The sequence below is a fragment of the Chroicocephalus ridibundus genome, chromosome 9 (genome assembly GCF_963924245.1).
Source record: "Chroicocephalus ridibundus chromosome 9, bChrRid1.1, whole genome shotgun sequence".
Taxonomy (NCBI): Eukaryota; Metazoa; Chordata; class Aves; order Charadriiformes; family Laridae; genus Chroicocephalus; species Chroicocephalus ridibundus.
The window spans coordinates 1,333,802-1,361,365 of NC_086292.1; the positions used below are offsets into that span (position 1 = coordinate 1,333,802).

Consider the following 27,564-nt stretch of genomic DNA (forward strand, 5'->3'; position numbering starts at 1 on the left):
GGGGGCTCTGCGCGTGCGCGGCGGGACCCTGAGGGGAGCGCGGGCCCGGCCCTCTCCCAGTAGAAATAGGCAAAAAAATAAAGATCAGCCGGGGTCCGCCAAGGCTAGCGTTAAGCGTTAACGTCTCCTCAGGACGTGGTTGCGGCAGGCGACGATAGGGACATCGTCATTCTTTTCACATCCTCCTTCAAAAATGCGTGCGTTGGACCCAGACACACCCTCTGGCATTTTCTGATAAGTGTTCAATGTTTTTTTCCAGTCATCAAGGTCAAGCACTATAAGCACAATGTGGTTTTATTTTTGATTTGGCCTGAACGCCGGGCCTAGCACCAACACTTGTCTGTGCCAAAGGTGGTGTCTCCTGAGGCACTGCGCACTGGCCCCCAGCCCTGCTCCCTCACCACTGCAGCTTGTAGCCTTTGGATAACGGTTATGTGATTTCACCTGAAATAATCTGGTCAAGGTTTGTCCCCACAAGCAGCGGGATCCATGGTGAAATAAGAGCTCTTCATGTCTGTGGAAGATACACGACCTCATCCGTCACATAAGAGAAATCTGCGTGCAGATCACAGAACCACAGAATGGTCTGGGTGGGAAGGGACCTTCAGGACCACCCAGTGGCACCCCCTGCCCTGGGCAGGGACACCTCCCACCAGCCCAGGTTGCTCCAAGCCCCGGCCAACCTGGCCTTGAACCCCTCCAGGGATGGGGCAGCCACAGCTTCTCTGGGCAACCTGGGCCAGGGGCTCACCCCCCTCACAGCAAAGAGTTTCTTCCCCAGATCTCACCTAAATCTCCCCTCTTTCAGTGGAAAACCCTTCCCCCTCGTCCCATGGCTCCCCTCCCTGCTCCAGAGTCCCTCCCCAGCTTTCCTGGAGCCCCTTTAGGGACTGGCAGGGGCTGGAAGGTCTCCGCGGAGCCTTCTCTTCTCCAGGCTGAACCCCCCCAGCTCTCTCAGCCTGTCCCCACAGCAGAGGGGCTCCAGCCCTCCCAGCAGCTCCGGGGCCTCCTCCGGCCCCGCTCCAACAGCTCCGTGTCCTTCTGCTGTTGGTGCCCCAGGGCTGGAGGCAGCGCTGCAGGGGGGTCTCCCCGAGCGGAGCAGAGGGGCAGAATCCCCCCTCGCCCTGCTGCCCACGCTGCTGGGGATGAGCCCAGGCCGCGGGCGGTTTCTGGGTTGACAGCACACGTTCCCAGCTCATGTCCAGCTTCTCATCCACCAACTCCCCCAAATCCAGATGACCCTGTCTCCACAAATACATGGAGATAACAAGAAACAGGAAGATATACATCTTTAAATAATTCATTTTTTTTGTTTGGGAGGGTGGAGCAAGGAGGGGTAGGCCAGCAATTCTTCAAAGTTCAGGCCAAAACAAATTAAAACGTGATTTTTAGAATAGCTGCAGGTCCCTTTTGGGTGATGCATGCCTTTGTGGGGGGAAAAAATGCCATGGAACCCTTTGTGATGATGCTACACCCCAGTGTCAGCGGGATGGCAGTTCTCATCAGCCTGATCCTAGGAAACGCATGAAGAAGGGCCGGGCAGGAGCTCCGAGAGCAGCAGCCCAGAGCCCTGTCTGGACACAGGGGTTGTTTGTCAGACTGGGACCCACTAGCACCCTTAGGCTGGTGCGCTGTGGATCAAGGCTCCCTTTTCCCCAGGTAAGAGCAGGATTTTAGATCAGCCAGCCTTAAATTGTGCAGAGAATATCAGATCACGTATCCGCTGAGACAGTTTGCTGAACCCACCCCCTCCTTCGAGAATACCCTTTCTCCTTGGTACCTTCTCTTCTCTCATTGCCATGTCCTCCAATAAAGCATTTAGTGACTTTACTAAAAAAAAAGAAGCAGAAAATGACACAGACCCTCAGCTCAAAGGGCACACAACAGGAGTGTGTTATACACACACACAGAGATGAGGAAGCTGCGCATGAGCTAGGACTGTTTATTAGAGCCGTATACTGAGGTGAAACAATTGCTATGGGGAAAGGCAGTGGTGAGGAGAGGTGGCGCAAAACATACGGGGAACAGGATTTGTCCGTCGTAAGGCCGCGTACCCATCAGGAACTCTGGAATCAGTGAATAACTTATTTCTGCAGATCATCTTCTCAAAGTGTCCCCGTAGTTACAGGCTCATCTGTTTCGATATTTTAAACAATCCCCCTTCCACCATGGCATCGTGAGACGCGTAACAGCTGCTGTACCAGTCGCTCCCCACCGCGGGCACAGGTACCAGTAAAGAACTGCTGGCTGTGGTTTTCAGAAATCATCAGTTTGGGGAGAGGAGATGCTCTGTGACCCTCTTCTGCTCAGAAAGTAACGTCTCTTTAACATCTTGACAACTTAGAAGTGTAGGCAGCCAACATCAGTAGCCATTTTTGAAAACCACGCCTTCGTGACTCCTGGGTGTTCAGGGGGCTGGTGGTCCCCCAGCTGTACCTCACCATGGCACTGCCCCAGCCCCTGTCGCAGGCACAGCTCCAAGGTCTCACCCTGAAGCTTGCCAGTAGCGGAGCCGTTACTGCTCTCACCTGGAGTTCCCCTCATGGAGTTGCTTCTGAGGCCATACCTCTAGTTTGATTAAATAACTGGTACAGTGGCCTAAAAAGAGCTAAATAGCACTTGTGCTGTAAAACACTAACTTGCCAAGCGTTAGCGTGCATGCCAGCTTCCACCACTAAGCGCATGAGGAATTACCTCGCTAACAATAGTCTGCATTAGAGCTTTTGCCATCACCTATTTCCGTGTAAGAGCTGCAACAGACCTGACTTGGGTGCTCTGCAGACATTTTTAATGCTTTCAAAGAGAAAACAATGACTCTCCGGACACATTCAGAGCTGTACTTTTAAGGCATAAAGGCTGACTTCCAGGTTTCGGTATCCAGGTTTCTCAACATTTCAGCATCTGAATTAAGGGCTAAAATTATGCGATTCTGACTTTTAGCAAGTACAGCATCTGCTAGAAGTTCAATTTTGCGAGTAAGCATTTGTGATGTAAATAATTTACAGCAATAAGAGGAATTATGGGAAGCCTTGGCGAGGTGGGGGGAAATTCAGATTTCAGTCAAGCAGCGTTCCTTGTCAGGAGAGGCAATTGAGATACCTGTTCTCTGGCACATTTTGTATGGCCACGAGACACCTACCATCAGAGGCCGAGTTAAACTACCAGGTGAAAGAGAGTGTTATCTTCCCAAACAGACAGCAGAGACACACGCTGCTGCAGCAATCCACTAGGGAGTAGACAGGAAAGGGAAATTAAAGCTGACACACAATTAGAGTAAAGTGAGTCTGCAAGTGCTCCTGAAAGCCCATGGAAAGCAAATGGAAATCAGGCAGAAGCTATTTCTAGGCAGAATTTGGGGGTGAGAGAAGCAGAAATAGGCTTTTGCTAAGAACTACATTCAGACCCTCCCAAGAATCCAAATTTAGTGTTTAACACTTCTCCTATCTGCTTGCTTTGTGCCAGCTCACACGCACGAAGCTGCAGCCTGATTGCAGAAATTAAAGAGGGGGAAAAAAAAAAAATCAGAAAAGGTTTCTTGCAATTAGCTTAGATAGACCTAAGGAGCTCTGCCTGATTTCCAGCACAGGGAGCACTCTGGAATCTTAATGAAGTTAAAGACAGGCAGAGGGGCTCAGCACCTTCGGAACATCAGCCCACTTATCTTTTGTCGACGACACTGCCTTATCTCGTTAACATTGGCACTTGTCTTGTATGCAGCTGACAGCATAAACTAGCAGATGTTGAACTCATTCATTGTGATGAGGCAGTGAGAGGGAAAATAACTCGAGGAAAGGAGGGAGCAGGAATTCTGCTATCTTAGCCAGTCAGGAACTGCTAGGTATATTCCGATACGTGCTGCTGAGGACTTGCCGCTGGCCCCCTTCTCCAGCTTTGCAAAACCCTGCAAGCAAATAAAGAGAAGGTGAACGGAGGAGCACAAAACACTGCACTACAGAGGTCAGTGGAGCAGATGAACGTGCAGGAACGGGACGAAACAGGCTAGCCAGGCGCACTGCATTAAGAGGCAAACAAAGCAGCTGCGTACACAGCGAGGCAGGTGCCTCTTTCCCTCCTTCTCTCTGCCATGAGGAAAGAAGGTCCCTTTTTATAATCTCAGTGCAGTGGCGGGGCTTCTGGTTGCCACTGTGGCGACTCCTACCCCATCCAGGTAATCAGACAGAACAAAACCACATCCAACCTACGTCCTTGTTGATCTGTTGACAGAGTGTACAACTCCCTAGTTTTCCCCGTGGTTTTCACCTCAAAGGATCTTTACATAAAGCAATAGCAATAACAGCACCTGCCACTGACATGCTGCCTCCTTGCTGGAGGAACGTTACGGCTGCGCACAGCCCCCAGCCCCCTGCAGCAGGTTAGCCCAGGACAGGAGGAGGAACTCTTTAATTACCTTCAGAGGAGACTCTCAACCTCTAAGGGACATCTCTCTCATCACTCAAGCCAGCCCTCCGCTTGTCTCCCCCACGTGAAGCTAACACAGCCTGTTTATCACATTATGGCCAGCGCTTGTGGCTCTAATCATGACCCCCGGGACCAGCTCTAGCATGTTTCTAGCTAATTCTGCAACAAGGGTCACTGCTTCCCACTAAAAAGCCACAGGAAAACCCCTGGATGGGTCACTCTGTAAATGTGAGGGTTAAAACGTTCTTCATTCAGTAAACTCTCTGAGTTTACTCTCATGAGTAAACTCTCATCCAGCCATATATGCCGACACCTCAAAGGGGCACTCACCTAGAAGAGTTTCTCGTAGCATTTGTCACAGTGGACAATGTCCCGGTGGATGAATATTTTATCCAGAAGATCTCCCATTGCTTTGTGGCAAATTCCACACTGCCGAAGGGAAAACAAGGTGGTTGGACAGTAACCAAAGCACTGTGCAGTAGGGACAGCATGGATGGGGCCGGGAAACGAACAGTCTCTGTATCATGTTACACAGGTGTGAGGATGCCAAAGCATCTTTGAGGCTAAACTTTTCTACAACAGACAAATGCCGCCACAGGCTTCCTCCTCCCACACTCTCCATTTCCACAGACCTGACTCGTAAACTTCGCAAGGCCGGAGAGATTCAGCATGACCTGCATGGGGGCACAAAGGCCACAAAGCAGCAAGTCTACCACAAGAACAGGGACACGAAGAATGAGGGTGCTGCTGTTCTATCAGATGCCAATAAAGAATTCTTCTTCTTCTAATATGCATTTGTTTGAGGAGCTGAAAAACTTTTAGGGACAAAACCAACACCTGTGACTGCATGACTTCTGTTGTCCCAGTGTGGATGCAAGCATTTGGCACACACTATATACATTACTCAAAGTCTAAGGACAGAATTTGCACCAAGATTCCTCCTCCCACCACTCCATTTCCCAGCAGCACACAGAAGGCAGGCAGTAGTTAAGGGGTTTTTTACCCTGAAACAGTATTCGTGGCAGCAGATGTTGAGATGCTCTATTATGATCTTAGGGCAGTCTCGGATCTCACGGCTGCAGTAACTGCAAACAGGTTCGATGGACCTGTGAAGGAAGAGGAGAGTGAATTCCTCTGTAACACAAGCCGGTTCCAGTCCCAGCACTGGTACCAGAGGCTTCTTACCTCACACCAGCACTGCTCTGCACCAGGTACCTGCTTCCGCATGTGTTTGACTGTGTCTAGTGACAGTACCAAGGGACATGTGTTATCCCAGGGGTGCAGAGACCACAGCAGCAGGGCAGTACAGATCTTCAAGTCAACACCACTATATTTTCCAAAGACCATTTACACTTCATGCTGCTGTTTCACCAAACACGTATCAATATCCCAGAAAAGCAAAACCTTAAAGTAATTTCTGTGTAACAGTTTGCTGAAACCCCCAAGGCAGCCCCGAACTGTCCTACCTCTGCAGGGGAGCGCCGGACAGGTAGCTGTGGTGGCTGTAGGTTGCTCTCTCCAAATCGGTCAAATCCACAAGGCTGCCACTGGAGACAGAAGGAAGTATCACCACTTGATAGTGATATATGGGAAAAGCATTTCACCTGGAATCATTAATCATTAGCATAAAGCCTTAACTGCAACATCCCAGCTGCCGGTTGCTGGGGGAGAGGGTTAGTCCTTCCTAACCAGCTCTGAAAAGGCGTTTCGCTAATAGAGAGGGCTGCCCTGATTGACAGAGCAGGGCTGTCAGCTGCAGTATCTCCATCTCTGCTGTATTCGTGCTCCAGATCCTCCACAGGGGTGACAGGATCCTGCTCCCTGCCCCACACCACAATCACTGTGCCTCGAGGCAGATCCAGAGCCCACTCTGAGCTCAGCCTGGCAGTGAAGGTTTGCAAGGAGTAGGCACTTCCAAGGGCAGGCAGAGACAGCAAAGGCTGGCACCTAACTTCTGAGCACTGAAAAATGTGTTTGGCTGCTGCTGTCCCCACCGGGAGCGGCAGGATGTGGGCAGCATGGCTGGGAAACCAGGGCACATACCCCAAAACGGGGCCCCTTCGAGCCTAAGGCCGAGGGAGGTGGCACGGGCACACAGCAGCCCTGCCCTGCAGGCTCTCCCACCCTCTGCCCTCTGTGCCAGGAGGAGCAGGGGGTGTCAGGAGCTTAGTCCCACATGAGGGTTTGTCAAATGCAGCTCAGGAAGGGGCTGAGAAGACCTAACAACCTTGCCAAAGAGAAGGGAAAGATACTGCTCCCTCTTGCTCTCTCCCTCCTCCAGTATGTTCCCAACCACATGCTCCCACCCCCTTACTCCTCGACAGCCATCAGACCCCTCTTGTCAGCCAGGTCATCTCCTTAAAGTGGCAGAAAAGGCAAAATGAGGTGGCCTGGGAGCGGGGATAAAAAGAGGGGGAGCAGGAGAGGAGGAGGGGGAGCAAGGGCTCCCCTGGCAGTGGGGGCCACGGCTGCCTCGGCTCTGCTGCCCGTGGGCCCGCAGCATGTCCTCCAGCCCGTCTGGAGCTGGGATACACACAGGCTGTCACCCAGACTGTGCGGACCGAGGTATTTTCCGCAGGCTGCTAGATGAGATTGGCAAAATCCTGCGCCGGCTGCCGGAGAGGCAGCCTGTGAAATCCTGCCTCCAATACACTCCTCAGTACAACTTCTCTGGCCTCACTGGGGTCCTGATGTTTACATATGGACCCTATAAATAGCAGCTATTTTCACTGCTTACTAAACTCCCAAATCCTGAGCTATTACGCAGGAAAAGGCACAGAACACATCCTTAGTCTCACCTAGCTGAGTGTTCCCTCTCTGCCTTCTGTTTGCCTGTGTTTTTTAGACACTGCAGCAATACGCTTATCTTTGCTTGCTGACAGCTGCTTTGCCGACCTATAGAAAAGACTAGAGACTTATGGAGTCTGTAAGCAGCTCCCGCAGTAATGCCACACCGCACTGCGGGAGGATAAATGCCAGCAGGGAGGCACCAAGCTGGGTTTAACTAGCTGCCACAGCAATGTAAGCACCATGTACGTAGGGGCAAATTCTGCTCTCAGTCACACTGGTGTCAATCCGGAGTAGGTTTTACTTAGTTACCTTTGAGCAGAATACAAAAGACTGAAGATTTAAGCTTGAAAATGGCACAGTTTACCTTTTCCTAACTCATAAATAACTTTTTTGAGTGAGAACCTTCGACCTTCACATTTTCCTCGCCAATCCCAATCATTTACACGTGCAAATGCACGGCGAAGCCTGACAGGGCCAAATATGCAGCCTCAAAAACCTCAGGGTAGCGTTTTCATCCCGTCACTTATTTTAGAGGCCAACCCGCTCAGAGGGGGAGTTTTCCCCTTCGCTGGGGGCTGTGGCACAGGGGTCCCCTGTCACTGCAACGGGACCAGACAGCCCAGTGAGTTGCAGGGATATGCGTCTGGGTCCCCAAAGCAGCGCTGCTGTCTTAGCAAAACTCTCTGCCCACCCAATGTAATAATCCCCCCAGGGCTAATTAGCCGAGATACAATGCCCCACTGACGCAGTGCTAACTCTTCCAGCTCCGGACCCTGCTTGGTGCGCGTTAGCTGGCAAAGCCATACGCTGTTGCTTCGCACACGTATGTAGACACATGACTGTCTCTGGACTCTCCTCATACCTGCCATAGCGGGGGGAGGCTGACAGCTCGCTGCTGTTCACGTACTCCTTCACAAAGAGGACCCCTTTTCTGGGAATGGATGGAAACAGAACGAGAAGCATTTGCATTAGAAAAGGCTGGAGCTAATGAGAGACAGCGCAAGGGACCACATGTGTGCACTTGGACACGCAACGCGTGCATGGAAAGGCACAGAGTGAGATGCTGTTGTTCTTCAATAAATACTGAATATCAAGCATTGTTGCTAAATAACACCCAAAATACCCCTCTAATTAACCCACCAAAACAAATCGAGTTAATTAAAAAGAATGGGATGGATAATGTAACTCTTTCATCCAGTTATCCCCTGTTTTGCAAGGATAAGTCTTTTTTCAAATCGTGTCAGGATTATGCACACAACAAGTATTTAGCGAGCTTGTGGTTCTGCCCATTACCATTAAAACCCTACTGGCACAGCACTACTTACAGCGACTGTTTTGTCACTGGAATATCTCCAGCGTTTTCATCCGTTATAAATCGCTACTGGTTTGTTTTGGGGATGCTTTTGCTTACAGAGCTGACCTTTCTTGCCCGTTCCTCCCTCTTTAAAATTCTGATTTCCAAATGACATGCCCCCATCTGTCTGTCTGTCTACAGCTCTGTCACAGAGCGAGGGGAGACGTTGTGCCCACCGGCTCTCTTCACAGAGCCATGAAATGAACTAATCAGGCTCTTTCTCCATGGTGCATTTTCGTGGCTGCCTATAAGCTAGGATTAATCCTCTCTTCTTATATGAGCAAAATGAGCCATGTCACAGCTAAGGAAAGAAAAGAAAAGCTTTTTTTTTTTTTAACTTAGCATAGACACTTCCCATGTCAAATGTTTCAGATGAGAGTCTCCTACTTAGGCAGGGGTTGTGATAAGCAGTCTGTAGCAAGGCCAGGAGGACCCAGGTATTGCCCATGAAAGCCGATGCTGACCTCTCAGCACTTCGAAGCCCCTCTCTAAATTGTGTGAAACTGTGCAGCCATTTTCACCTCTGAGGTGGAGCCTGTGGAAACCACAAATCCCAGAACATGGCTCTGAGTTGACAGCTGCACTGTGATGGGACGCTCTTTTCTGCAATACATGAGAGATCAGGGTCCTGTGTCAGCCCCACTGACATCTGATAGACTTGCTGTAGACTGCTCACTTGCTCATGAGAGATGACAAGGCAGAGTCCTCCAAGAGCTCCACACCTGTGATGAGTGTGTACGGCATGAGGAGCTCCATCATGTCCTTCCAGCTACAATGTGTTGTAGAGGATTCACGATTTTGCCGCACTAAAGTGAAAAGACACAACTAATACAGTGCGCTACGTCCTGGTGTCTAAAAGAGGGGACCTGGAGAAAAGTACCCAGCCAGTCTCTCTCTTATGGGTGGCTCTGGCCACAATGGCAGTGTCTGTGCTCTTAGCCAGAAGTGGCTGAGAAGTGTTCCGTGGCCCAGATGGCAAGCAGCAAAGTCTGGCTTGTCTTCACCAAACAGGATGGTTGTGTGCAAAACCTGCATCCCAGCAGGAGGACCAGGACCACCCCTTGCTCTTTACCCGGCAGTGCTGGAGTCAGGCAGGTACCCAGCGGCGGCTGGGCTGTTGTGCGGTAAGGTGGCCATCGGACTGCAGAGCCTCTCACTCGAATTTGAGAGAAGCCTGGTGAGAGAGAGAAAAGTCTGTGGGCACTGGAAACATGAGCCATGACATGATCTGAGCTGGCGGCCAAGAAAAGAGCTACCACTACTGTTAGGAGGGTAGTTTCAGAGGGTGCGATATTAAGGCCCTTAACCTTACAGATTAATTCATCTTTATCACACACCAAAAAGGCTCCCTTCTCTTTTCACATCTCCCAAATAAAAGTACTGCTTCCCTGGAGAAGTGATTTGGAAAAGTCTCATTTACAGGGCCATGGGAGAAAAGGTCAAATAAGATCTTCAAATAAGTACAGACCAGAAGTGAATCGTGTAGCCTGAATGGGAGCAGCTATGGAGAGAAACGGCACACAACGTACTGCAGGAGAGACATATTGGCCAGTGTCCAACATAACTATCCCCAACTCAATAATTTCTAAAGCCACAGAAGGGAGAAGGCGACAAAACTACAGCTGCTAAAATGTCTGTGGAACACAGCGCTGGCTATCTGCTCAGCAACGAGGCCTGTTACGTTTGCCTGGCAGGGATGAAGCTGATCCTGCCGGGAGCCAGCCCTAGGCTACCCAAGGATCTTGTGCCTCCTGTTCACACCCGCAACACACTCCCCTTTACAGATCCAACACTCAGACCTACGCTGGTGCCTCCGTACAGTGTCAGACCACACGTGGATGGACTGACACTGCCACGAAGGGGCACAGAAAGCCCAGGGTAATGGTATTCCATATCGGATACCTCCCACCCCTTCCAACAGCCTTGTTCTGGGACCACTTCAGTCATTTAATCATTGACGTTCTGGAGATAGTGATCCTCTCTCTTGACATCTCTCTTTGCTTTTAAATCGCTTTCCTTCTGTAGCCTCTGCAAAGGCCGATTTCTGGTCAAGGGAGGGTAGCCAGGAACCAGCCCTTCATTCTCCTGTCACTCTGTTCTGGCACCCCACATGATGAAAAATCCCCAGAGCCCAGAGATAGATGTATCACAGACCCTATGCTGGGTAGCTTTTGCTAGGAATGGTTTAAGTGTAGTTCTGGGCCTCTAGATCACACATCCATGCCCTGGAAACCATTCGTCTCTCTTTTAGCTCTTGGCTTTGCTTCCTAGCTTCTCTTCCACGGCAGTTTTGTGGAGGCTTCCCTCACAACCGTCAAGACTACCCATTTACCTGGTGCTGTTATAGTTTAAGCTGTCCATGTAGAACGGCACCCTGTGGCTTCTCTGGGAAATGGACATGGTGGTATCTCTGGGAAGGGAGCCGTGGCTACGAAAGGAAGTGATACAATCTCAAGCACTGAACTTGAGCACGTGAGGGATTCTCACAAGCGGTGAGGCTCTTGGCTAAACGTTTCCCTGCTTAGCATCAAAATCACCCACACACCACAGCCATCCACGCAAACAGCACCTCACTGCACAGGGAATTAGTAAGAAGTGGTTCAGGACACTCCAGATACTGAATAAATGTAGCTGTGGGGTGTTCTTTGGGTTAACAAGTCTGGATTCCTTTTGACTTCTTACCGTCCAGCTGTGGGGTTGAATTCATAGTGCCCCCTGGCACTAGTGCTGTCGTATCCGCTGTTCCTAGGGCTGCTTCTCCCATCATAAACTGTCCCTTCGTAATCCGAGGTATGTCTGGCAAGGAAGCACAAAGCCCTGATTACGTTGGACCAGGAGTCCCCACGTTGGCTAACTAATATTTCTTCTCAGCAGTCACTATCATGATGCATTCTCCCTTTTCACCCATTTCACCCGTGCTGGTGCTGCAGCGTGCATACAAAGCACTGAGGCCAGGAAAGCAGACTCAAAATCCAACACTTGAGAGTAAAGCCGAAGCAGTTCATAAATCGATATATCTTCAATATTGTTTCCCTTCCCAACGCTCACCAAAACCAGCTCTGCACCATCTGCACGTGTGAACTGCTGACTAGCTGGCCCATCCGGGCGTCAGACCCACACATTTTCACTTTTCCAAGACAGAACTCATTATTGGAATGGCTTTAACCTGTGGGCAGAGCTCAGGCTCTTTCGATAGAGAAAATGAGCTTATAGCTTATGGTCATTCTTTTCTTGCAAGTGCCCCAGGGCGCAGATTATGTTTATATTGTATATCAGTGCTTTGATCCTGATTAAAGCTTCAGGCAACTGTATAACTTAATGTTAAACAATGCTGAAAAACACTGCAAATCAATGCTGCATTAAAGAGAGAAAGAGGGACAGGCTAAGCTCATCCTAAGATGAGAAAACCCCTGCTCTGGGCAAGATGTGCATTTGGTCTATGGTATAAACCCAAGGCCAGGAATGAAGCGCGAGTTTCTTGCACTGCAGAGACGCGTCCGCATCACCCAGTGCCGGGGGGTGATAACAGGCTGTGAAGTACAATAAAGGTCTGTCCCATTTTTTCTGGTCCTAGTCTGCAAATGCCTCCAAAAGCCAAGGAGAGCTTTGTGACACCAACTTTCTGAAAAATGCCAAAAGAGGTGAAGGCTACATTCAGATCACGTGAATGTCTATATATATACACACACATAGTAGTTATAAGTGTATGACTTGTCTCTTATGTCATTGAGAATCATGAGAAGTAAAAAAACAGACTGGTCCTGAATCATCATTTCTGCAGTTACAGAGGAGAAGCACAGAAGCTCTACGCATGTCAGGTTTCCAGGCACTGTGTAGGTGGTCTGAACACAACCTGCCCAGAACTCTCCAGCATTACTGAGCAATTATCAGCTGAGGTCTCCCGAATCCCTTCTTCAGCCCTTCAGGTCCAAAAATGATCTTGTTACGTGTGTTGTGAGACCTGGCAATGTTGTTGCTCCCTCTGGGAAAAAAATCCTGTTCTCAGTTCTTGACACAGTGATCATACAACCTGGACCAGAATTTCTGTCAAATATTTCCGTGCCAGCAGCTTCCCCCGTCTCTGCATCCCATCCCCAAACCATTACCTTCTGGTGCTGAATACTTGGCTGTCTACGTAGGACGGTATCCTGTGACTGGGTGCTGACACGCTGGTGTTGAAAGGCTGGCGGTCCGTGTACAGTGGCATGGGATGCTGGGTCTCATACGCACTGAGAGCGCTCTCTTTTGAGCTGAAGTTAGACCTGCTAAAGAAAGCCAATAAAGCCAATGACTGCATTTGCTATGAGCAGCTCACACAAGCGTTCAGAATTTGCCGAGGCTGGATCACGCCTCTTTCTACTGACAATAAGGAAAGCCTGGGACAGCGTGCTGGCAATAGGTTCCTGAGGTCAGGGGGAATGGCAGAGGTCGGTACTACCTCCCCTCACCTACGTGCACCGAATGTCCAGCACAATGAAATGCTGCAAGATGCAGCCGTTGTCCAAGTTAATTGGATAAGTGAAATGAAATACGAACAGCCATTTGTGGGTGGAATCCTAAACCTAATATTCCTTTCATCGGTATCGTTTGATTAGTCTACGCTGGGCAAACTTACATAGGTCCAGGACTTCAGCCAGTTTGTGTCAAGAAGCAGGAATGGCAAAGGCTGAGGATTTGAGAGCCATCAATGGGGGATACAAAGGGATGTCCCACTGTACCTGGCTGCCACTGGGTTAGGATCATTGTGTCTCCAGTCTCCTGGGCTCTCCCGGTGACCATCTGTGGTGGGCCGGGTTTGTTCTTCATAAGCTGCAGTGATCCTGGTCAGGGAGGAAAAAGCCTGTTAGCAGCTTTAGCACTTGGGCCTAAACCTGCCCACTGCAGCGAGTAAATGCAGTAGTATCATGATTACGTTGGTTTCTGAATTCAGTAGCCAAGAAATGAGCATTGCCCTTTGAACAGGGCAGCGGCAGAACACAAGACGTGCGAGACAGCAGTAAGGACATGCCTGTCCTCTGGCTCCATACCTTTCCCGGCACGGGTCAGCTTCATGTGCACGTTGGGTCTCTGGAGCAGTGATGCTGCTTCCTCTGGGTAGAGAGCTGGACCTACCAAGACAGAAGACTATTATAGTCTGAAGAAGTGCCACTGCGCATAGAGTGACTGCAGGATGTAGATGCAACACCTGGTGAATCTCCTGCCTCAAGAAAAGTACAATATCCCTGCATGGGAATACGCCAGATAATCCAAAGCGATGTGAAAAAAACCCAGAGGAAACACACAGACCTCTTCAAAAATAATGCTGAAAGAAAAAGAAAGCTCCTGGTGAGCATTGGTTACATGTTTACTGTTTCCAAACTTGACATTTTAACTCTGGTCATTTAGTTATGAGCATTATGAGTTATCCAGTACCTCTGTGTTACGTTTCAGAGAGCTAAGGGCATGAGCTGGCCTCATTTGGGGACCATCTCAGGAGTGTATCCACTAGATAAACCCACTGCAGAGCCACCCGGGATTTACGCCTGCCTATGATAACCTAGGGAAAAGTTTGTTCGCTTTTTCTATCTGGTCTTGTGTGTTTGTGCACACCAAACCCTCTGGGAATGCCGATACCCTGTAGAAAATCTGAAACTGTCCTGGATTGCTGCATCCAAACTGCATTTAATTAGACCCTAAGAAATTCATTCTCAAAATGCTTTCAAAGATCCTACTCTGAAACATTAAGATCGATGAAAGAGGAGGCAGCCCTTACACTTTACTTGCTACTGGTTGAGTGCTTCCCTTTGCCAGCATTAATTCGATCCCTGCAAGTTCAGCAAGGGGACAAGCCAGAAAACGATTGGTACAGTCACCCAAGCGAAAGCAAGATCAATTTATTTTGATTCCTTTTCAATTCCTTAGATACCTTAAACTCTTACTTCTGGCAAAACACTTATGGTCCCTGAGGTATAGATTCCCACTCAGGGTGGGATGTTGTAAGTGCCTAAAGAAGACATGTTTGTCCAGGAGCTCAGAATCACAATCAATTTACTGAAAAGCGCAGGAGGTAACTCCCAAGTCCTTCAGTGGAGCGATGCTGCAGAAGGACTCGTGACTGCTCCCTCGGTAAGCGTGAGCCAAAGTCACTGCACCTGGAAGCACCAAAACTCTCGGATCAGGACTCTGCATTTCTCTCGGTAACTCGGTAAGTTTGAGGGCTTAGCCAAAGGAAGTCTGTGGACTGGGGGAGGCATGGAGTGGGCAACAGATGGAGTTTTATCCATCTTGGTCACTTTGCTGGGGACCGGAGAGAAAGGGGAAGTTTTGTTCTCTCTGTAACTTTTTCCTTCAGCAGTCTAAGTTCCACTCACGCCCCTGCGGACTGGGAACAGCTCTTTCTGCCTCCCTGCGCGATGAAGAACTACAATTTGGAGTATTTGTGGTACATCCAGGATGGATCCATTCCTCAGAAGGACAGGACACTGACACCATTGCTCTCTCCCTGCTGCTCTTCCCAGCGCCCCTTCCTGAGCTCCCTCCTCCACGGTCCTCACTGACCACACACCCGGCGGCCCCACCACTCGCTATGTATCTCCATGCACTCATGAAGAAAGCCCAGCTTGGCGACTCCTAACCCCAAACACAGCATCCTCAGTCCCTTCTCCAGAACCACCTGCAGTAAATTCCTTGTGTTCTCTCAGCAGAAAAAGCAAACCCGTTATTTCTCTTGCCTTCTTGAGATAACTTCTTCACTCTGCACACAGGGCGACAGCCCCTTGTTAATGTCCACGTTCCCACTACTGCTGTCCTTGGAGCGTGGTGTGGACCTGGAGGAGAAGAGCAGTCTGCTTTACAAGTTGATTTGAAGATTCATTCCTCACTGAAACACATGCGTGAAGAAGCCCAATTTGATCAAGAGCCTCAACCCTTCAAATTCAGGGGGAAAATACAGACAAAAGCAAAAAAATCGGTCCACAAAGTCCTTCCATTTGGACACTTAGCCCGGCACTGTTTTGCACGAGGCAGGCTGAAGGCACCAAGCCAGCCACCCCAAACCCAGTGGAGCCACAGGTCAGTGGGAAGGAAAACGCTCCTGGGCCAGGGTGACCAGAGTCCAGCCTGAGACCTGACGCTGGCTGGGTAAGTTCAGAAATGAGACCCAGCGTTGCCACGGAGGTGTTACCCCACGCCAGATTAGGTTACTTATTGGCACGTGTCTCTAGAGGCAGTCTCTGCTTCCAAATTTAAGGTTCAGGCAGCAACTCATCAGTCCAGCTGGACAGTGTTTGATGCCTCCAGCTAATGAGAATGTTTATGTTTTCTCCCAGGCTTTCATATAAAACCACGGTAAAAGGTTCACCCAGTAGAAGCAGCACTAGAATCAGGCACAGAAAGGGAGCCTGGGAGAAGATTTTATCAGCATATGTATGTGGGGGAAGACACGCAAGGAATTAGCCCTCATCCGACAGGAAAAGGCAGGGTGGGTAATGATCCTTACCTAGTCATGCTGGGCTCATGTTCCGTATGCTCCTTCAGCCTGGGGGGCTCTGGGTGGACATCATGGTCAGGGGGTTCTTGTCCCTTCTCAGTATGGTTGGTTAAGTCCGAAAACCTAAAATAAAGATCTGTGCTTAAGGCACTGGACAAAAAACATGCTGGGACGGGCAGACATCCATTCCCTGGACAGGAACCATCAGGCAGGGAGCAGGAGACGTTGTTTGGCCAGAGCTATTCCAAACTGCCCTGGTACCAGATCTGGTGGGAATCATGTGTACAAATCCCATTCTAGCTTACAGGATCCCAGCTAAAGGCCTTTCACCCGGGACTGTCACAGAAGGAAAACATTAGGGACAGGAGAAAGCACTCCTGTCAAAATTCCTTGGACTGACAGATGCTTTTAACACCTCAGGACACACTCACACATGATTTTGCAGCATTCAGAAATGCTTGGATAGTACTTGCTGAGACCTCTGGGCGGCAGAAGGTATGGCCTGCCACTGTAGTACCAAGGGAACCATGCTGATGCCAAAGGACTTATGTCACATGCTGTCAGTGCAGAAACTGCCTCTTGGACTTCACACACCGGGGGAGTAAATCTCATCCAACTGGCTCTTCCCATCAGTACGGGGGAAACGGCCTGCTGTAACGTGCCATAATAAAGTCCCCTCTCCTGGCTGCAAAGCAGAGGAGCTGTTCCGTGGTCTCAGTCACGCTGGGAACAGAGTAAGACATGAAGAATTCTGAAGTGAATAGATACTGTGGGTGAGTCCTACCGACCACTTACCCTTCTTGGATCAGCTCTGGTTTATAGTCATCCAAGGCCCGTGTGCTCTCGTGACCCTTTTCTCTAGGGGTGTTCCCCTCTTTGAAATCTTGGGAAGACCTGGCAAAGGAAAAGAAACCCCACTTGTGGCTGCCGGGCACAAACACCTGGAAGCTCGGTTCAACGCACACTGAGAATAAAGAAAGTCAAAGGCTTTGGTGGAGGCTATTCCGAGGGCGACGCTGTCACCAGCACAATGAAGCACTGACTTCAGCACGGCACAGAGCACCGCTTCGCTGCTTGGAATTCGATGGATGGGTCAAGCAGCAACATTTTCACACGCTGATATTCGTGCTTCAAAAAAAACAGTCCAAACTATGTTTTCTCTAGACAAACATGTTTCTTTCCAGCATGAAAGTAGACCTGCAGGGTACTGGATTATTTATTGTGGCTGTATCACACATCCAGATGTGTATGCCAGGACAGCCATCACACCTGATACACTGGCTGATAATACCTGAGGCTGAATTTGAAATGTTCCTCCCTGTCCAATATTCTGAAGGTTTTTTTGTAGCCAGACTCACTCATTTAGTGAATCCAACGATACCGCTCACCACAGCTTCATCGCCCCTTGCCTTTATCTCAAACTCCCATTTCTCAGGACACGCGCTGACTTTGCGCTGGACCTTTGGAGTAATGACGCTGCTGCTCTCAGAGAAGAGTTGGACCTACTGGAGAAGGAGCCGTTCCAGCATGCTAAGTATGGAGATGGACTCGGAGGGAATCGCTTGGAAAATGGCTGTGTTGGAACTGTGCTTTATGAGACTCGACACCCAACAGCTCCGTTCAGCTCTGCCTTTTCCCCTGGAGCAGGAAGGGCCATCGGGAACTTTCTGCCTGACAATACTGTTCCAGACAAGGAGTATTAGCCAAGGAAACCTGACCTCAGTCATGCCAGCAAGGAAGGACGGTAAGGACATGGATGTCCAAGGAATGTTGGACTGGGGAGAAACGTGGCCTATTCCTAGTCCTGCTGCTAATTCAGGATGCAGTTCAGCCATCCAGTACAGCTGGCATCTGACGCAGGCACTCACAGGAGGTGTCTAAAAGCGGGGAGGGATAAAGTATTCAGCATTTCCAGAAGGATCTTTTTTTTCTCTCACCTGTGGCAATAGAGGGAGTCTGAACGAGTACTGCAGAGCAAAACCTTTCCTCAGCAGACTCCTGATGGGGGAGTCAAGTGACTCCTCCCTCACTGCCAGTCCTTTGGCAAAACACTTTTTAGCTCATTGGGTTTCTGTTTGCTGGTCTAGTGGGACAGGAACCCCTCCAGGGCAGCACCGTGACTGCCTCCGCTAAGGATTTAGGGCATACGGTGCTGTAAAAGTGATGATGATGATGATAGTTTGGCTGATTTTCCTGTGAGTTTTGAGAGACCTCTGCCATCCCGGCACTAGGGTGCCAAATCCAAAGTACTCAAAAGCTGCACCAGTCCATGCAGAGGGACACCAGGAGTGTGCCCCAATTGCCCTGCAGCCCCAGCTCACATCTGGCTCTGTGCCTTGGGCTTCTCCCTGCAGAAGGCCAGGGAGAAGAAGGGGGTGATGCGCGCTCATATCCCACCCCAGGACCGGTACAGGACACGGCAGACATCTCTGTCCAGGCTCATAAGAACAGGCCAGGTGGAGCCGAAGGGAGGTCAGAGCTGAACTGTGCCACATGCAGCAAGGTGAGGGGCTGCTGGGAAGAAACTGGGAAATGTTAAACGCATTTGCTGTGCGGTTAGTCTTCAGTGAACACGGTAGGAAATTTGCTACTTCAGTGGATGCTGGAGAGAGGAGCAGTTTAGAGCTGCTTGGACAAATGGCCCTTATTATGCTGCTGTTCTTGTGCTCGATATTTCCTGAGCAATCAGTATTTCCAAGGCTTTCAACAATGAGTAAGAACATATTAGCAAACATGGGGTTAGCACCCCAGGTCCTTACGTCGTGTCATTCCAGTAAGGCTTGCTGTATGCTGGGACCTCGGCACTCGTGTGTCTGCCCTCTTGGGTGCTGCTTCTCTCCTCGTAGCCCAGGACAGATCTGATAATCAAAGAAAGGCCCATTACATCTTTAACAACTGGCACGTGAATCCTTGCACTAGTGAACACTATCTCCTCCTCAGGCGAGGCTTGTGTCAATCTGTACCATTCACTGGCCTGCACCAGGATTTTTCTCGAGGGACCATATTTAGCCTACAGTTGCATTTCAGTGTATTTCAGCTGCCTTTCAGCTCCCTTGCTGCCTCTCCAGCATCACTGTAGCATTTCACTGATTATCAGCAAGTGACAGGTAGTGACTGAAATCCACCAAGCACACAAGCACCAAGGGCAGAAGAACAGCTGGGGTGCTTGGCTCATATCAAAGAAGATGGAGGAGGGATACTACGTAAGCCTTGTGGTTTATTTTGTAAGCTGTGCTTTAAACCTCGGCACAGTTGCCTTCATCCTTGTGACAAAAGCTGTGAAAAGAAGCCTCTTTCTGTGCCTGCCCATTCAGATTTCCCCTAATCCTCAGTATTATTCATACACCCACTAAATTTACCCCACTCTTACTTTTTAAAGGAACATTCTGTGTCCTCTAGGTGCGCAGGGGCTCTCTCAGCAGGAGGAAAAGGGGCATCAGACTGCACAACAGACCTGTCAAAAAAGGAAGGAATCTACAGCTTGATAGCTTGCCAAAGGCTTCAAGGGGGACTTGTGTGAAATAACAACACTGCACTTTATATGAGACCAGAAAGTAATTTTCTCAGAGAACTGATTTTCCTTCAGAAAAATAAAACATTTTCAGTATCTCTAATCAAGAAGAACAGAGGCTGTTAGTGGAACTAATGCAGTTACTTGGCCTTAGTTCACACGCGACTTGGCTGGATACAAGACTTTCCTGGCCTGTCACGGGATCACGCACTTGGGACAAAGTACAATATGAATAATTTTGGGGAAGACATTCCTACATTACCAGCAGCAGCTCCAGGTCTTGGGATTTACACCATCCTACTGGGAACCCTGTGATCCTCCTCACCTCAGTTAGGAGGTCTGAAGACATCATTTGCTCACCTCAAGCCCTTTGGTAAGCCAATACATGGAGTCAAGTCCCAAAATAATGGACTAAAGTAAGTGGAGAAAGCAGCTTCATGAAGATTAGTGTGTTTGCTGTCAGCAGAAGCAATTCTTTCCTGACTCTGCGCCTCTGACACTGTCAATGGAACAAGCACGCTCTAAAAAGCACGTGGAATGGAGACGCTTTTGAGATCAATGTTAAAAGCAATGATAAAGCTGCTGTATCTGCTCCCAGGCTGCTTCTGTAGAAAGAAGTTGACGTGTAACAGTGAACAGAAAGCAAGCTGTGCCCACTGTTTAGACTGGGATTTTCTGTCTGCCCTTCCTTTGTTGCCCAATTTGCATTCTGCTTCCAACTCTACTCTGCACGAGTTACTTATTCGTCCCCCACATCTGCCCTGACCTTGCAGGTTCCGACTTGGCATCATCCAGGGAGTGCGAGGTCTCGTACTGACGGTGCAGCTCGACCGTAGCATCCGCAGGTCTGTCCCTGTTCCCAGAGTCGGACCTGGTAAGAGAGGGAGATTCGTGGGTCAGAAGGAAGCTTCGCAAGTTGGAGAACAGAGCAAGAAGCAAAAATATCAAACATGAAATGTTCCTGTCTAAAATAGAACATCTTTTCCTCTTTCCTGCTTAGCTCCGAAAATTTCCTGCAACAGCCCTAAAAGGGCAGAGACATAAATCCAACCAACTCCCGCTAGTGCAAGGAAAGAAGCTGAAAGATCTCAGTCCATTCTGAGATGGTGGATCAGGTCCACGCCCCTTTGCAAGTGCTGCTCCCAGAACACATTCGTTAGCGCAGACCTAGGTCAGGAAAAGACCCCTCTCACTCTAAAATAAAGAAGAAAAAGTGAGTTTTACACTGTTAATAGGTTTACACTTACTTTGGTGAGTAAAATCCATTGTTGGTTTCTGTGTGTTCAGGATAACTGAAAAGGAGAGAAGCCAACTTTAGAAAGCATCTTTGGTTTGGATAATGTTCTACAGTTTTTTTCTTACGCCTTTAATAAAAGAAAGAGGAGGAAACTTCCCAGAGATGTTCCTCGATATATCTCTACAGGTAAAATGGCAAGAAACTTTGGGGAAACTCAGTGCATATGAAGTACAAAAGAGCGTTTAGTAACTCTGAACCTCGTCAACACATGACAGATGTCAGTGGTATGGAGTCATCTGGAAACTGAAGCCAGGACTCTTCCAAAACCAGTGGGACACCTACAGCCCCAGCTGCACCACAGGCACCTCCATCTGCACGCACAGAAGGGAAGGAACGTCCCTGACATCCTCTGGCTTGTCTCAGGGGAGCTGACAAAATGGGGAACTTCAGGTGTCTGATCCAAAACTGTACGTTTATTTTCTTGTTTGCGGGCTGTGGGCAGTGAACAGCACACGGGTGAGCAGCTCTCGCTGAACTTCTCCTCTTGCATCCCACACGGGCGAAGCTTCCACTTGCTCGGGCAGGACAGATGCACAGCCGCTGCTCTTCACAGTCTGCAACCTTTCTTGGCATATGAATCTCTAATTTTTTTCCAGTGCGGGCGCAAACTGCCTGGGCGATGCTCATACACACAGAGGACAAGGAGAGCGGTGATGGGGGATTTCACTTGGGCATCTGGAGACAACAGCCAGCTCAGCTACACTGTACTGCCTGCGATTATGGGATCTTTAACTACTTTCCACAATCCTTAGAGTCAGGACACAACTTTTCCTCCTCACCGAACCTTTTGGTTTGCCAGACAGTTTACAGGATGTGCAATTTCCTTTTGTGTTTGAGGTTTGGTTTGGATTTTGGGTTTTATTTAGGGGGTCTCTTGTTGCAAAAGTAAATAGATAGGGGGAGGCCTAGAGATACATTGAGTGTGAACCTCTCTATACTGTAAAAAAAAAAAAAAATTACGTTCCAGAATTGGTTTACATTTGGGAATAAATCCAGAAAATGTGGAAGTGACCCACAAAAGTGATTATTTTTTTGTATCAGATAAACTAAAGAAAAAAAACTGGAATAAGATATCAAACAATTTTATTGAAGAGGGCAGCATTTTCTTTTTTCCCCCCCTTCTTAAATAAAGTTTTAGAGAAACTGCTGCAGTTCTGCAAAGCACAGATTGAACTGTGTTCTTCCACCAGTAAATATCCATTCAGAGTTTCCAGACAGCTCAAGAGCAGCAGTTTATGGTTCGCACAATGCTCCAGTCAATAAAGGGATTTCACACTAACTCTACCTTCCGTTCGTGGAAACTGCGGTTGCACTGGGGGCCCGTTCATCCCATGGGAATGGCTTAGACTTTTCCTTAAGAGGTTTGTCACTAGAAAAAGGAAAATGCCAGTGAGATATGACCTGAGAGCACTTATATTGTATCATCCCACAAGAGTCTGCTGACATTTCGTTGGGAGGAGCACAAAACGGGGCTAACTCAATAGATCGGGATAGGAAGGGCCAACCTTCTGAGTGCAGTTTGGGGGTGACTTGGAGAGATGTGCTGCTCCCTGCAGCGAGGTGCTGCTGACCCCTTTGCTCGGGTGAGCGTACGGACCCTACAACAGTTGTTCACTCTCTGCTCACGGGCCAGAAAGGTCTTCCTACAGGTCCACCAGCTGGACCCTACACCCATCTTCCACCCTCTCAGACCTGTCAAGCTGCGTGTCTGTCTCCTTCCTTCGCTGCCAATTACTCTCTCTCCATTTTTAGGGGGCTTAAGTAATGAGGCAGCCTCTAATTTCTCTGGGAGACTGGCTCACAATTAAGAGCAGCTATGTGACCCAGCTGACCCTCAGCACAATGAGTGTGTTGTAATCAGGCTGGCCCTGCGATGGCATACGAGGATTTATTTCTGGGCCTCAGCTGAATGACCATGACAACAGCCCAGCCTCCACCTTTTCTCAAGCACTCTAGCCTTTGCTTCAGCCTGAGAGATCAGTTGGGAACATTTCTAGCTTTATCTTCACTGACAGAGGTGTGTTGCAATTAACTGTGTATTCTACAGAAACTCATTTGGTGAGTCCAAGCCTTTTACAGCTGCTTAAGCACCACAGAGCGAAAGGCACAGCACCTGTACCCATGCCTTTAGGTTCCCAATCAGTTCGTTTTTCCTTAGGTTTTCCTCCATACAACAGAGCTTTTTACACCTTCCCGTTGTTCAGCCACCCCTTCAGACTTTCTACAGGGTGCAGAGGACCAGAACCAATGTTAGCAGGAGCCACCAGCAACTGAGGTTAAACACATCCCTTGTAGGTGGAAGAAGCTCCCCAGGGAATGGCAGTAAGAGGGCAACTGGAGCAGTAAAAAGAAAATAAAAATGCATGAAGTAGGCTCTAGGGATTGAGCCAAAGAGGAGAATCCTTGAGGGAGGAGAAGGAAGAGTAGAGAAAACTGAGGAGTTGCAGCCGGGCCAGCAGCTGATGCTCTTGGAGAGCAGCCCAGGACCATGACTGGAGAGATCCCATCTGTCTGAGACCACGAGCAGGTAGACGCTATTTCTGAGCGCCAAGCAGGGTTACGCCTTATGTTCAGCAGCACAGATCAGTCTTTCTCAACTTCTTACCTGTACCCATGCTGTGACGCAGTTTCAGATGAGGATTTCCCATTAGGGGCCTGTCTGTTTTCACCATTTCTGCAAGCAAAACAGCAAGAACGATCAGGCAGGGAGATGAGGGAACACAATGGGAGGCACAGGAAGGGGACAGCAAGGTGCTTGCTGGAAGCGTGCTACGTACAGTGCAGGGATTGCTTCAAAATGACAGTCTGATCAGTTGAAGAGATAGAAAGGTCTGCAGTTTTTGGGCTCATATTCTCCTCAGAAAGAGCTGAGTAATGTTTAAGCTGTGGGAGGCCCACAGCTTCCATCTGGGTATATTTCCTCCCAGATTGCTAATGCTTTTGTAAAGTGCTGCTTTCTTAGATTCCCTGTGCTACAGTATTTATTGTTCCATGACTGCACTGTGCCCAGAACAATCCTGTGTACCTGGGAAAAGACCACCAAGCAGAGCCAAACTCTGCGGCGCAGCACGACCCTTGCTATCCTTAGTGGAGCTTCAGGATGACGCAGGGCCAACAGACGTACCTGGTTTCAGCAGAAGCGGAGAATCTCTCTGAAGTTTCACTCAAGGATGCAGTTGTTTGGCTCTTAGTGCCTATTTCAGGGCTGCAAGAGAAGGCAAAGAAAAAAGCTGTCATTCCTGAACAAACCAGCCCCCCACTGCAGCTGGCCAGAATTTTCCTGCATTGAAATGTTCCTTTCCGTGAATAAATAAAATGGAAAACAAACATCACCGTTTTCAATATATTAACTTACAAAGTCATCTTATCGGAAGCAATTTTTAAATTAAAAACACTGATACTGCCAGGAATATCTACCTCTGCCAATGATACACAAAGAATAAAAATAACAGAACAAGGTCAGTAACCAAAGTGCTGTTTGCAGTGCTGCAGAAACCATTTCAGCATTTTTTTATACTATAGTCATGAATTCGATCAGACAGCCAAATTTGAAAGCAACTGGAAATTATTCGCCTACACGTATTTGGTGAGAAAGAGTTCAGCACGTTTGGGTTTTTCCCTTTCAGGTTTTGAGCGCTTCTGCCAGGATGTTGCCAGATCTTTGCAGGACATGACACGGATTTCAGACATAAAACCTTTTTTAAAACAGCTGCCTACATCTAAGAAAAGTCTCCCATGGACAGGGCTGACAAATTTGCTTCATTTCACCTCCCAGAGGGGACCCCACAGAAATCTCTGACCTACAGCTCCATGCGGGCTGATACAGCCGCAAAAGATGCCCAAGACATCCCGGCTATGCCGTAACACGTACCTGGTGGGAGACACTGCTGTTGTCTTTGGCTCATTCCAGGAAGACCCAGCGGTGGTTTTTCTTAGCCCGTTGGTACTGACAAAAAATAACCAAGTAATGAAGAATTAAAGACAAATTTTTAGGTGCCTTCTCCTGTGGGAGGACACATCCCACTTGCTGCCCACAGCTCTCGTCTCTGCTTTCCAGGCAGTGAGGCCAAACCCTGCCGTGCAGGGACGCACACACGCAGTTGTCCCTACGCACCGCTGCACCGATGTGACTCCTGTCTGCCTTTCTGCTGAATACTCAGTCTTTAGAAACTGGCTTTTGCTATTTAGCACAGCTAGAGCTGTTTCTATCCCTAATGTCTGAGTTTGCACTAAAAATCAGCTTCTCCAAATGTAGAGATTAGAGCTCAGTGCATTCACAAATTGATTTCACTACGTGCACTTGTGCAATACGTGAGGAAAGGAGGGTGACTGCTTCCCAGCCCTGCCTCAAACCTGCACCACAATGGTACAAAATTGCTACCAAAATTCATGAGGCAGCTCCTTCATCCTGAAAATAAAGCATTTCGGGCTGAAAGGCCTCATCTATTGGACTCCCTGCTGGGCTCAGTAAGGACCAGAGTGGCAGAGAAGCTAATAACACTGCTGCCTGGCATCAAGCCATCCCTCAGAGCAAGAAGAGAGAGTTGGATCCCAAATTAAATGAATCTGCTTGAAAACAGAGAAGGATTCTCCCTCCTAGGGCAAAGACCTCCATTTGAGCCAAACATTTCCGCATACTGGTCTCACTCAGCCCCACACCACGTGTGCAGAGTAGGGGAGGGTGTCACCGCTGCCCCTTTACACCAGAGACAGCCTGTCCCCCGGTGTCACAGATCACAGCAGGAACGCTCCAGCCTGTCCACCACGGCTCTGTACGGCTCTGCCTATACTTGGGCTTCGCAGCAGCCCGTGAAGGGGGCTGGGGGCTTGCCACAAGGCTAACATTTCCTCCCATCAAAGCAAAGATCAATTTAAAGATAATGAACTTCTCAAACCTCTCCGGTCACACCTATCTGTTGCTATCACGGTAGAATAATTAAACCTAAAGCCTAACAAAAGCAGAGAGCTGGCTCAGGGGACTGGAAATAATGAGATATTGAGTATTTCATGTCTAGGTGATGGGGTCGGTTCAGGCGGCCAAGTTCGCTAGTAAAAGAAGATCATTACTATCTGATGGCTGCTTGATGGGTAGGTGAGCTCACCTCTACCTGCTCCAGCTCCTCCTGTGAGCTGGCTTTCCAGAAGTGCCGCCAGGCCCATTCCTGTGGCAAACGAGCACCGTGTGAAGACAGGACTGACTGGGCTGCGGACCGTGATCAGGAGGGGGGCTCAGCAGCAGGTTTACACTGCACAGCTCACATGAGAGGTGGCCTGTAGTTAAACGCAGTTTGTCGCCCTCCAGGGCTGTCAGTTGGGTACACGATGACACTCTGACCCTGTCCCCATCCCTGCCCATTTGCTTCGCCCAGTTAGCTGACCTCACTTTTCATTTTGAATCTTTCCTTTTTTGCATGAAAGGGGCAATCAGGATTTTCTGAGAAGTCTCTTTTGAAAAACCTTCCTCTCTAGTGTTCAGATAGCTGCTACCTTGCAGATAAATGCAGTTGTCTGCAAAGACAGCAAATCAGCATGCCCTAAAAATCAGAGACCATCAACACACTACTCCAGGAGGAGGTAAATACCTTTTGTCATCCGGTGTAAACCTGCATGAACCAGACACAGTTGCACTCCTCCTCTGCTGTCCTTCCTCCTCTTCTATCTCAATTCTTTCAAAAGGCAAAAAGAGAGACAAATATCACTGTTTCCCATTCCCCACTGCTAGCTAATTCAGGCAGTTTATTCTGGTTTTCCCTTAAGCCATGTTTTCCCTGTTTCCCCTAGAGACAGATTTTTCCTGCTCCTCCTGCTCCCTGTGCTCTGCTACTGGCGAGAATCTCAACTGGCTGAATGAAGTGAGATCTTGAGCCAAAATCAGTGGCATTTTGCTGTCACAATTGCTTTACAAAAACCATCAGCTGAATGTTTACATTCCAGAGAGTGCCCTAGGCATCATTTCCCTATCATATCGACTGCTTTCGAAGTTAAATGCCTAAAGCGTATTCACCCTGCTGGTTGGAACCAGCCTTCCCTGGAAGAAGAAAGGCAGTGAACAAGTCTCTCCTTGTTTCAGGTTGCCCATAACCCAAAGCATCATCAGTACTGTATTCTCGGTGTTTACAACCCTGTGGGCTCTCAAAAGCCAGCGTGGTTCAACCCAGAGCATCCCTTTAAGGGCAGTGTCCCTCCTCTGCTTTGAGCCACCCGGGGATCTGTTGTCCCAGCATTTAACGGCAGCCCTGGTACAGTAGACACACGCACAACCCCAGCAGTACTTCCCAAGGGCCAGTGACCTACCTCTTGGCAAACAAGGGTGGAAATTCTTGTGTTGGGCTGCTGTAAAGGAAGCATAAAGGCAACAGTTAGAAGGTCGGAGGTAAAGACACACCTTGGGCAGGGGCAGCTCCCTGACCCGTAATTGACCCCTATGGTGCAAGGCATTAAGGGGTCACGTAACACCATTTGGGCAGAGCTGGCAGTGACCGGGTGTGTTAAACCTGTGCAAATTACAGAGCAGAGGAAATATAAATAGGGAGAGCAGCTAGTTAGAACATGTGAAGTAAAGAAGCTTCCCCAAAGGGCCTTTTGAATTTTATACCTTCCTGATGGCTGTTTTTCTTCCTGCATGCAAACCCGCCTCCCTCCACGCCACACGACACTCAGGGCACCAGAGGAACCAGCAGCCACTGCAAACACCCCGAACATCCTTACAAATCCTGCCCAAGCAT

General features: G+C 49.0%; 1 protein-coding gene across 6 annotated transcripts in view; it reads right to left on the reverse strand.

Moving 5' to 3' along the window:
* Window positions 1-1,937: 1,937 nt before the first annotated feature.
* The window catches only part of ZNF185 (zinc finger protein 185 with LIM domain), a 49,572-nt gene continuing 23,945 nt past the window's right edge, over window positions 1,938-27,564 (reverse strand). Inside the window, exons 10-33 of one of the 6 annotated variants that reach the window (XM_063347240.1) lie at window positions 27,134-27,172; window positions 26,422-26,505; window positions 24,711-24,785; window positions 23,964-24,044; window positions 23,445-23,513; window positions 22,125-22,208; window positions 20,790-20,834; window positions 20,309-20,413; window positions 19,402-19,485; window positions 18,791-18,889; window positions 16,827-16,925; window positions 16,041-16,154; window positions 15,274-15,369; window positions 13,591-13,671; window positions 13,282-13,383; window positions 12,670-12,825; window positions 11,246-11,359; window positions 10,896-10,991; window positions 9,636-9,737; window positions 8,072-8,140; window positions 5,886-5,966; window positions 5,423-5,525; window positions 4,750-4,848; window positions 1,938-3,901 (exon numbers count right to left, since the gene is read on the reverse strand). In XM_063347240.1, the coding sequence (XP_063203310.1) occupies window positions 4,750-4,848; window positions 5,423-5,525; window positions 5,886-5,966; window positions 8,072-8,140; window positions 9,636-9,737; window positions 10,896-10,991; window positions 11,246-11,359; window positions 12,670-12,825; window positions 13,282-13,383; window positions 13,591-13,671; window positions 15,274-15,369; window positions 16,041-16,154; window positions 16,827-16,925; window positions 18,791-18,889; window positions 19,402-19,485; window positions 20,309-20,413; window positions 20,790-20,834; window positions 22,125-22,208; window positions 23,445-23,513; window positions 23,964-24,044; window positions 24,711-24,785; window positions 26,422-26,505; window positions 27,134-27,172 (2,077 nt within the window). In that variant the 3' untranslated portion in view covers window positions 1,938-3,901. Of the gene's footprint in view, window positions 3,902-4,749; window positions 4,849-5,422; window positions 5,526-5,885; window positions 5,967-8,071; window positions 8,141-9,635; window positions 9,738-10,895; window positions 10,992-11,245; window positions 11,360-12,669; window positions 12,829-13,281; window positions 13,384-13,590; window positions 13,672-15,273; window positions 15,370-16,040; window positions 16,155-16,826; window positions 16,926-18,790; window positions 18,890-19,401; window positions 19,486-20,308; window positions 20,414-20,789; window positions 20,835-22,124; window positions 22,209-23,444; window positions 23,514-23,963; window positions 24,045-24,710; window positions 24,786-26,421; window positions 26,506-27,133; window positions 27,173-27,564 lie in introns of all 6 variants that reach the window. The other 5 variants (XM_063347239.1, XM_063347241.1, XM_063347243.1 and 2 more) reach the window with 5 other exon arrangements.